At 30.4% G+C, this 12,043-nt stretch overlaps 1 protein-coding gene across 7 annotated transcripts in view; it reads right to left on the reverse strand.

Annotated features, from left to right (window-relative positions):
• Nucleotides 1-12,043, reverse strand: part of Ethr (ecdysis triggering hormone receptor) — a 103,347-nt gene that overhangs the window by 53,836 nt on the left and 37,468 nt on the right. The window contains exons 1-5 of one of the 7 annotated variants that reach the window (XM_083043451.1): nucleotides 5,750-5,766; nucleotides 4,806-4,863; nucleotides 3,665-4,506; nucleotides 3,412-3,530; nucleotides 3,088-3,250 (exon numbers count right to left, since the gene is read on the reverse strand). The exons of 1 other annotated variant lie outside the window; for it this stretch is intronic. In XM_083043451.1, the coding sequence (XP_082899577.1) occupies nucleotides 3,088-3,250; nucleotides 3,412-3,530; nucleotides 3,665-3,743 (361 nt within the window). In that variant the 5' untranslated portion in view covers nucleotides 3,744-4,506; nucleotides 4,806-4,863; nucleotides 5,750-5,766. Of the gene's footprint in view, nucleotides 1-3,087; nucleotides 3,251-3,411; nucleotides 3,531-3,664; nucleotides 5,791-12,043 lie in introns of those variants that run through there. 5 more of the 7 variants (XM_083043450.1, XM_083043449.1, XM_083043452.1 and 2 more) reach the window with 5 other exon arrangements.

A 12,043-nucleotide genomic window follows, 5' to 3' on the forward strand; every position in this document is an offset into this window, starting at 1 on the left:
TATATACAGGAAACTGATAGCAACGGTTGGTTATCATTGCCAATCAGAGAAAAATTGATAAATTATTTGTATTTGTATTGAAATTTGGGTCTTTTTATATAGTCTCTTGAAAATCATCGAAATATTATGTTCAACTATATAACGACTTTCTTGCGAGAGATATTTTACAGATAGTACGATAATTTTCCATAGTTTTCTTAATTTGCGTTGAATGTAATAAAAAGAAAGTTACATATTTACTTTCTAGTATTTTTAACTGCAGTTTAAAAAAAGCAATATTGAGATTAACAAGAGACTCGAAGAATTGGGTTACTACAATATTTTCACGTCATTCTCATGAACGAAGAAAACAATAAGTTGCAGTAGTCTTAATAATAATAACAAACTCACAAGAAGCAACAGCAATTTAAAGAAATGAGAAATATTGGGTCATCGTTTATCTTGTAATTTATCAAAAGAAGTTTTTCACGTACGTTTCTCACATATTTCAGAGAAAACTTATATCCATAATTTTATTTTTTCGATCAAATGTAAAAAGTTTAGAAAGATAAAAAATGTTATTATAAATATCAGAAACATATTTAATTTCCATCTCAAATATTAAATTTTATTTACTAGTAAATCACATTACTTTATTAAGACGTTACATTAATAACGTTTTTAATGTACAATTTATATCACGATTCAATTATTATATATTATGATACTGCTAACATTCCAATAAATCAATGTCAAAAATATTTACCGTGTTAATTAACGTAAGAAGCAGTAAAACATTAGCTTAAAACGTTATATAAAGAATACGAATTTAATTAACAGCAGCCACTAGCACAGCTATTATTATTAATAATACTACTACACCATTTAGGATTTTCAACAGCACATGTACACGATATTTCACATTTGTTCACGATTAACTTCACGCAGTAAAGTGCAAGAACAAAACTATTTTTGTCGATGAGATTTTTCTCTCGGAGGAGATTTTTCTGCGCTTTCGTATTAAGCTCGTAAAAGTTTGAGTAGAGTGAGATACCATTAACCGTGATATTCAAAGATTTCCGAATCTCTATTTATAACACAGATTTTATATATATATACTAAAAGAAAATCTCATTTCGCATACAACTAATGTCGATTTTTCGAAAATAATTTGATCTCCTAACTATAAATTGTTTTTTCAAATTTAGCTTAATAATAAGTATAGTCTAAATAATAAAATAGAGAAAAATAAGAATAAATAAAAATTATATAAAAACAAAAAACTATTATAACTAAAATTATTTGTTTTAAATACATGACTTATTATATACAATATATTAACATCAGTAGAAAATTGTATCACTCTTCATATTATCACTCTTACATTATGTGTATACAGAAAAAGAAAAATTATATCTCATTATTAATATATAAAAATAAAAATTATACATTTTAATAAATATTATAATTTATCAATAAATTTATTAATAATTATATAAAAGAATAAAAATTATAGTATTTATTAATAATTATATAATTAGTTATAGTTTAATAATTATATAAGTATATATTAATAATTATATAAAAAAATAAAAAATTTGAATGCATAAATAAATATCAGTTATCGTGTACAGACAATATTTCAATGGAATAATAAATACCAGTTATCGTACATCGACAATATTTCAATGAAATATTTCGTATGCTAAAACAATTCCTATTACTCTCGTCAAAATTCGCGCAGCATATTTCAAGTGAATGATATGATCGGCTCGCAAGACAAGTGGAATAAGATCGGATTAGATTTAATGTTCATCTACCGAGTTTGCAATTTAATCGCGTACCTGTGAGCGCGCACCGATAAATCGATCTAGTAATTTATGTCAATGTAGAAGATAAGCTGCGAATTTCTTTTTTTTTTTTTTTTTTTTTTTTTAATTATTCGATAAGTAAAACGAAATCAAATATCTTCTATGCTTCTATAAATTCAAAGAATTCAGTGCTTTTGCGATGCATTGAATGACATTGCCATGCACTCTGGATAAAAGCCTGTGTCCACCGTTCTGTCACGCTATGAGACAAATTAACGCGAACAAGCTCTCTCTCTTGGATGGCACCCAACAATGTTAACGTTCAAACTGCATGACTGCGATTAAGGAGATACATTTTTCCTACTTTATAAACGATATGCAAGCATACCGATAATATTGCGGCAATGTCAACGAATTTAATGACAAAATTCGTTTCGTTTTTACGTATCGTGAAATATTAGTACTAATGCAACTTTGAGGCTTCTTTCAATTGAAATTAATTAAAAGAGGATATTAATTGTCGCAACATGGTCATTTTAATAACTAATACATGAGCTAACACGTCGGCTCATCATATTAATTACATGCATATTTATCAAATATACATATACATATATAATATAATGTTTTATTAATATATGCATATTCACTATAAAATATATATATATATATATATATATATATATATATATATAATGTGCATATCTCAGATGAGAATGAAATAAAAATTCGTACAAATTCACATAATTTGTCATCTAGTAATTCAACAAATACTTAATGGTTACATAAGTAGCTAGAGAATATTTTTTAAGAAAAAAATAATTGTCAGGTTAATTAAATTTTATTTTATATAAGATATTATATAAATTTTACTTTGTATAAGACTTTTTAGCCGTAAATTGTGTTTAGCTCCTTGTACTGTTGTACACATGTGATATAGTAATTTCAAAAAGAAAAAAAAAAGGAAAAAAGAACTGTCTCTCTCTATAAATACAATAATGATATGCGTTCGCGAATGGAAATCCCAGCGAGCATTAGTCTCGTATATTCAAATTCTCGTGATGCAGTAGAAATATGCATACTGGTTAACGAACCGCGTGCGGATTCGCGTGATGGAAAGGCGCGTATAGCGAGCCTATTAAAACATATATGTACATCCGTCGAGAGGAAATATGTGGCCTCCGATATTTTTGGATTTAACTGACTAACGGATCATCGCACCGTGTCCATGTTGGTCAAGAGGATAGGAATAGGAATACACCAAAGCGCGTCATGCTTTTGCGAGATTCGGACTTACACATGTGCTTTCCAAGGGGCCAGATTTGCGGTCCGGAATTCACTTCGATTAACACGGTGGGTGTGCAGATCACGAGCACGCATAGGTCGGCAAAGCTCAGGTTCACAAGGAAGATGTTGGTGCTGTTCCTCATGTCCTTACCCCGCAGCACGACCAGCGGCACCTAAGGATATTACACACCCGGGAGCTACAGCGGTTCCGGACAAAGAGGTTGGTTACATTGATAGCCATAGTATACTAGATCGGAAATCGCGACGATCGACTGTGGACGATTGCGTCTTCTCCGTTGCTAATAAAGATTTAAAAACGTCTTAAAAAAATTACCATTAAATTGCCTATTATCCCCAAAACCATGACGATTATACAGGCTATCATCGAAGTCGTTCGGATGTAAGCAGGCAGCATGTACAGCGCGGCGGAAGTGGCATTCTCCGGCTCGATTACTGTAATCATGCGCGCGATTACGCGAAATACTTAAGATCTCTCTCTAGACACTAGACTTTTTACGCGGGTGTTGCAAGAATTCGTAATTAACATAGCGTCGTTTTGACAAAGTGCCATCAGGTCTCGAGATTACCTGAGAATCCATCGAGCGCACTGTTGCCGATCGCCGTCGTGTAATAGGATGAATTCAATTCACAAGCGACGGTAGACATGGTGTCGTCAATTTTTCCTTTCCCTCATATGTATAAGCGCGAGGTTAAAATGTGACGCGTCTTCCTCTACTTTCTCCACGTTCTTTTCCACTTTTCAGGCCAGCCGCTACTACTGAATCCCCTCGCGATCACGTATCTCGTGTACACTCGAGTAAGTTTACACTATCACGTACTTCCACTTCCCGGCGGTTCGCCGCGCTTTTCGATTAAGTTACATATTTACAGGCCTTACATGCAAGAACGGATCGCGCAGAACACCGTCACGTCGATCTCCCTCTTGCGTTTTCGTAGAAGGAATTTCAATTTTACGTCGGCAGTACTTTCGGCTGTGCCGGCACGACGGCTCTAGCGATCAGAATTTCGAAAAATTGCCGAGTGTCGAGATGCAGCCCGAGAAAATCCATTAGGAATCGCAGCATTAGGGGACGTGAGGACGCACGATGTTTAACGTCATGAATCTCGCTCGTCGTCTTCGCGAATGATTTTAAGGTAACTGTCACTTTAATCGAATCAGAAACGTTAAGTGACATCATAAAGTCTCTCCTCGCGCTATGATCACCATTAATTACCTCGATGCGGAAAGAGCTCTTCTTAAAAAGATCGCGAGAAATAGCTCCGCTTTACGAAACATTCTGATTGGCTTCGTCACTTAAAAGGGGATTTCGTTTAACGCTTTCTCGATCGAATGGCTCAGATAGTAAGAACGTTAATTTGCGAAAAGCTCCGAACAAATGTTTATCTTCTATATGGTCTTCGACTAGGTCTGAGAACTTGGGTATTTCATATCTTCACACGCGACTAATTAAGATTACTTTCTTGCCCTTACATTAATTTTCTTGTTCTTATTAGACATGGTTTTGCGACTTTCTTATTTAATGAACTCGGTTTATTTATGTGTGAAGCAACCGTGCAAAATGAATAAATAAATTTGCATATCTTTATTTGAAAAGCAGTTTATCCATATAAATTTAATAAGAAAGAAAAAAAAGTGTCGATATCTATTTAATAAGCCACTAAATCTATATTTCGAATTATCTATATTTCGCGTTCTCTTCTCATTACCTTGATGGAAAACTTACGATGTGCCATAGAATTCTATTCTCAATGCTCCGTGCAATTTCTTACAATAAATTTTCGATGAATTGGCAAGGCGAGAGTAAGAACGCGTCTAGAGCAATGCCAAGAATCGCAACTCTCGACTTTGCAACAAGAATCATCAAAAGTTTGAAGAACGCTCAAAATAATTGCCATCCAATTTTAAATAGAGAGATGCTTCGCATATTTTGATATTAGCGGATGTGCCATTATCACGTAAACATCCAAAACCAAGAAGACACTCTTTCAACTATTACACGCGATTCGATTGTGCATTCCACGCGTGATTTCTTTAGAAGACAAAATTTATCTGTTTCACATTATTTAGCAAAAATTTCATTCGAATCATTTCTCGTATCAAAGTATCAAAGTTCGAAATAGTTTAAAACGACTTTGTTTTTGAAATTAGCGAGGCAATTGTTTCAATAATTTCTTATAAGAATCAAGTTTAATAAATTGCTAGTTAAACAAAATTTTATTTACACATGTAAACGATCAAGTTTTTTTGCATTTTTTTACGGATGCGAAACTTTGCGACTACGATTTTATTCTAATGAATTGACGACAATTCAATCTTTTACAGACAACTAATAATCCATTTTCAATTTTGTTTTGACAGTATTTGATTCGATCCAACACGTAGTCGCAATCACTCGCGTATTTCCTGAAATTAATTTATTTCAATTTAATCAATCGCATCAACGTAGTAATTGCATCGTATCGAATAAACATCGTTTTTCAATTTTGTCGTGATAATAAAATGTCTTGAATGTCTTTTTAATCGGATTGTCTATCCCTTCGCAGATGGCTCGAAACATATTTTCGTTGTGCGTAACGCACACTGATAACTGACAAAAATTTTCGTCTGACCAATATCGCGGCCACGTGATGCACCACTACCTTTTTGTCACCTGTCAAATTACACGTGCCTAAGAGAAACCGAACCGTGGCGTACAAATAGTGCCGGTAAACTGAATGGAACATAGAACTTACAACCCGCCTAAACTCTCTCGAACGCACCTCCCTTTCATTGAGAGCATGCGCACTCTCTTTTCCCTATCATAGTATTTTTTTATCGCAATTCACATACAGATCTATGACAATTAATGAATTTTATCATTCTTCTTAAATATATCAATATAATTTTATTTCATTGTATTTAAAATAATATTTAATTCAAGAAGAATTTATTATTTTATAATAATAATTTTACTCTCGTAACTTTTCAACATGCGTTTTTATTATACATATATATGTATATATGTTATTTTATTACGAAGTTTATATTATCTCACACTTTATTATATAATTTTAGTACAAACTCTATCGGAATGACAAGTTGATTTCCTACGTAATTTGTGGTTTAACACAAAATTGTAATGATATTTGTTTAAATGAAAAGAGAGAGTTTAGTCAATGCATTATGTTTAATATACCACATTAAACCTGCTATTGGCATATGAATCTTTTTAGCATAATTTATATATGTATATAATTCAGAGAGATTTCCCTTCTGATTTTGAATATTAATAGACCAAAGTAATCGCTTTAATTTATGTGATATTTTATTAATTTCGTAGTTGTTCGCTAACATACGTTCGATTATTTCGTACACTTTATATTTTTATAGAAAGAGAAAGGGCATTGTACTCTGGCATTGTATCACTGATAAGAGAAAAGAGTACGTGTCTCGTTTTACTTATGATAAATCCAATGTATACATTACGTGACTCTTGTGAAAATAAAATGAAAACGTGAAAATATTGACCATGACATGTGAATGATCACATTGTCAAGCATATAATCACGAACATTAGTGACAATTTATTTTAACAAATAATGCAGATATATAGCAACAGCTAACATATGAAGATGACAGCACATATAATTGCACTATTAAATATTTGTACATGAGATATTCCAGAAATTTTCTTTCAATCTATTCCAGAAATAAAACATTTATCAAATATTTATTAATAAAATTATTAATAAAAATTTATTTATAAAAAATGAATATTGGTATTTTTTATCAAAAGTTACGAAGAAATGTGTGATATGAGATATAAAATTGTAAGAGAAAACTTTATAAAGAAACTATAATAGTTCTGAAATATCATATTATATGCATACAAATAAAAAAAAAAAATATATATATATATATATATATATATATACATCCTTCATTTTATTTGTGATTAATATAATGAAAATATATATATGTATAATAAAGAATAAAATATATATAGAGTTATTCCAATTTTCGTTCTTTAATATTTAATTATTTTTCATGAAATTTCAAACAGAATTGCAAGCAAACTGTTTCTCTGTCTTTACACATTTTGGTAAATACTTTTAAGTTAGAAACATCACATAAAATTGTTATTTCCATCATTTTGAAATAGTATCTTCGTACAAAACAAACATAATGAATCTATGATTTTAGCATCAATTATAATAAAACATATGTGCGTTTTGCCGAGAAATTATAACTAAAATTAATTTTTAAATGTGATTTAATACATAGCTTTTGAAAGTCAATTGATACTTTGACACGTCATGTATATAATCATGATTAAACCAGAAGAAACTCGTATAAAACTCATTTTAGAACATAGTCTCTTTCACGGTTTAATAGTCGACTCATAAGAGAAAAGCGCAGTAATCTTTCGCTTCTTTATACTAAGAAAACTAAATGACAAATATGCGACTTCTTAAAATTACATAAAAAATGCATTTCTCTCACTCATAAGAATTTATAATAAAATTAACACATATATGTATAAATTTTACAAAGTTTAACTATAAAAATTTGTCATATAGAGTTATCTATCATCTTCTATTATATTATATTTACATATTCTATATTCTCTCTATAATCTATCATATTATTGAAAAAAAATATATTTATTTTTGATAAAAATTTATAAATCACCTTGACAAATATATTTATAAATCTCTCTAAACAAATTTGTAAAATTACAAAGATTTATTATATGGTGTTATTTCCGTCACCCTTTATTATATTATTTATTTTTATAATTCTGTTTACGTAAATTCTGTCGATGCATTCATGTATGGAATAGCATATTTTATTTAATTATACATCTCTCAATATAACATCATAATTATACAAGTATATAATCGTTGCAAATAATTAGTTTGCTTGGCTGCACAGTAAATCCATGTAATATCTAAATTGTTTACATCAAGCTTCTTGTCGACCATTTGCATTTACGATTTAGTGCATACACCAACTTGCGTTCAATCTACTCGGCTCTCAAATCTAGCTTTTCCAAACACACACACGCATGTGCAATGTGCAGGCCAATATTGTCAAACTTGCGCGCGGTTAGCTAAGGATTTAGCGATGCATACGGATCGAATATTAAATATATAGCATATTGTCAATATGTTATGACGTTATAAAATTGAAGTACGGATATTTTTAATAGATATATTTTATCATTCGAAAACTTCAGGCAGATATATACCTGACCTATGTTTTCTCTTTTCTCTAAAATTGTCACCTCCGATATTTTCATACATAGTTTCTATCAATTGCATCATTTCATCTCTTCCAATGTTATAGATATTAATTAGCTAGAGAATTTGGCATAACTTGTACATACAATAAAGAATCATCTTGACACGAAAGAAATGGATATTAATGTATAAAATAATTTAATATCAAAATGTATAAAACTAAAAATACTTTTTAAAGATTTTTAATTTCTCCTATGTTTAAACTAAATTTGAATCGAGATGAGATTATAAAATTAACTTTTTTCTGAAAACATTTACAAACATTTTTTCAATTATATATATTTCTATATTTATTTTATTTTCGAAAATTGAATACTTTTTTGACATAAGACCAATATATTTCATAGGCAATATTGTGTTCGTAGCATTACAATTATAATTTTTAATGGATTTTATTCATCGATTCGTCAGTATAGAAAGACGTCAATAACGTTCGCGCATCTAAACTAGGATAATCAACGAACGCCAAATTCATGAGAGAAATCCGTCTGTACTTTGTTAGTTTACCGCGTGGGCGATACGCGTTTTACCCACTCATCACGATAACAATAAACTACTGCACTTCCCAAATAATTTCGCACAATTGTTTCAAACGTTGCAGATACTAGAGAAACATTTCTGCGATAGAAGTCGATGAGATTCGACGATATATCTTTAATATATTAAATCCATTACACTTATGTATTCATTCTCTCGAATATTTATCATCATTAATTGCAACCATTCGTTTTATTCCGCGAATGAAGTATTTGACGTATAAAGAATTAAAATTCTCTTATTTAGTAATTACTCTATCTTATATAGTGATATCTTGTAAAAATAAGAAAATTGTGAGAGAAATTATCTCTCTTAATTTCGAGCAATCATTTTCTGGCTTTATCTGCTAGTGGTTATTTGAATTTTTGTTATATAAATGCTAGAGCTATGCATATATCGTTAATGTACTTGCAATCGATGAATATGTCTGTACTTGATTGATCAATGTGGGAACACTTCAATCAAACCATCTGGTTTGGATGGAAATCCATCGGGTTTTACATTTCGCTTTGTTAATGTTAAGATATACAAAAGAACTTTTTCAAAATTACTAACAGATAAATAGATTTTCACTGCAATTATGACGCGTATATTAATTAATTATTTATTTAACATTAATTGATATAAAATAATGATGCAAATTAATAGTGAAAAGCTTTCAAAGTAATCCATTTAATTTTATTTGCTCTCATCGCGAATGTTTCAGTCCATACTGGATACGACATTTGCGGCTAAATGGTTAAAGCGTGAATACACAACGTCGTACATTAATCATTATGTTTAATATTATCTCATTAAGTAAACGGTAATATGCATTGCTCTTGCGACACTTTGCATCTGTATATAATGACATTCTCACCCATGAGATCGGAGAAGAGACGAATAAGCGCACGTTTATTCGCGAAGAATACAGTATTCTATTTATGCCGATCGCCTAGTCAATCAATCTTAGCATTGCCACTTGAATGCACACTGAATAACACGTAGGTGTATAACGGAGAGAGACTCAATTTCTCCATATTGGGTCACGCGCATGCAATACTTGGATCTGATGCGCTTCTATGGTTGAGAAGACTCATCATTCTTGCTAAACGACTCGAAAATTTTTCTATCCACATATGTAAGTTTAAAATGCACCGACGGCTAAAGAAACGACGACAAAGCTCGCGAAGCGACGTAATTATGCCGAGCAAAGAAAAATGTCGACGCGACAGTTTATAATGAATGGCAGTGAATGTAATTTAAAGGTATATTCATTAAACTCGATTGATGTTGCTTAATCGTAAAGTGTATTCCACGATTAAAGCAAGATATAATTCAGAGTAAAAATATGCTCTTATAAGATCCACTTATGAGATTTACTTTATTTAAATTTGAAATCTTGAATATATATAATATCTAAAGTTAGATAACATTTCAATTTTAAACTTAACTTTAATCCAACTATAAATAATTTCATTCTTATTTAATAAAGAATATGTAAATATAAAGCTTTAGTTGTAAAAAAATTCAATCAATTTCAATATCAAAGATCAATCCATTCAATTTAATGTCTAAATGTTGTATTACATCTAGAGTCTCAGATGGATTTCTAGTTAAGTTACTGATAGCCAAAGCACTCGCTGCTTTATCCTCGAAAGTTTGCATCACGAAATCTAGGCCAGTTCTCGCGTTTCCGGTCGGTTACGGATAAACTCTCACGGGCATTTGTCAGTGTTAACGTCGCGGGTGAAACCAGAAATCTCGCAGAAGCGTTACTGACATTGATCTTTACATGCGTGTGAAAAGAAAACGGAAATTTATAATATAAATCGCGATGATTTCGCATCTATCTGTCCCATGGTAATTCTCATCCTAAAATTATGTGATATTATATCTAAAACTATATACATATAAGCATCTTTATATAATATAGTCTTTTAATTAAAATAAATTTAATCAAAAAAGACTATAGTGTCCTTTGTGAAATTGGGAGACAACTTTTCTTTTAAGAAAAATTTAATATTCTCAAAAAATTATCATTTATCACTCACAATTTTTTAAATATTTATCCAATACAATTATATAATAATTATTTTAAATTAAGATTCAGTTCTTATAATATACTTTTATAATATACTAGTTTCTGTTACTTTGTGACAATTTATGCATGTGTCCCGAATCTGTCCTATCGATATGGCATCCAACGATCTCTAACGTGTCTTAAAACATATGGCATAGGATAGATAAACATTGAATAAACCGAAGCTAAAAGCGGTAACTATAATTTACCGACGTTGGCGATATCTCGCGATCGACTAAAATCATTCGTAATGATGACTAAAAAGAAAGATTATGGCAACGACTTGACGATGAGTTGACAAAAGATGTTTACGCAAGAAGATATTTATGAAATAACGATCACGACAATGACTCATATTCTTGAAGAGAAAACTAAGACTATTACTTTCCCTGGATCAAAAATTCTTCATACGTGAGAATGTCATTGTGCAAAAATTGATTAATCTTTTATATTATATACATATATCGATTTTTTTATTTATGTTTTTATTCGTTGAAAAACAAGACGAAAGTATTAAAGAAGTGTGTCATTGAGCAAAAATTAAATTAATTTAAAAAATGTATTTTATATATATACAGATTGGGTTTGTAATGGTCCCCACGATTTTTCCTGCACTTACGATAATCTGACAAAGAAATGAACAGAAATTCAGTTTCTAACCAGCAAAAAATTGCAATAATAAAAAATTAGTTTGAAATGTACATAAGATAAAATCAAATAATCGAAGTCATTAGATAAATAAAATAAAGTTAGTAAAGCAATAATTTTTCGATAACAACAAATTATTAATGACTGCAAAATTATAAGAGTAATGAATATTCATTGAATAACCGTCAAAAAAATAATTGAAATAGACAATTGTTACTCTTATAAAAAAATTATCGCATTGACCCAGTTTGCATTATTCAACAGTCTCAGTTACGCCACTTGACCCGGCAATGATTTTGACATAATAATATTGGCACATGCCGCTAAAATAAACCCTCTTAAACCCAAACGTAACACGAGAATAAAATGGAGTTTGCGGAAAGCACAAGCGAGATAAGTAAATTTTCCATCGTAT

The sequence above is a fragment of the Prenolepis imparis genome, unplaced genomic scaffold, assembly GCF_030444845.1.
Source record: "Prenolepis imparis isolate NDT839.2.m4 unplaced genomic scaffold, iyPreImpa1.0 SCAF_8, whole genome shotgun sequence".
NCBI classification, from domain to species: Eukaryota; Metazoa; Arthropoda; class Insecta; order Hymenoptera; family Formicidae; genus Prenolepis; species Prenolepis imparis.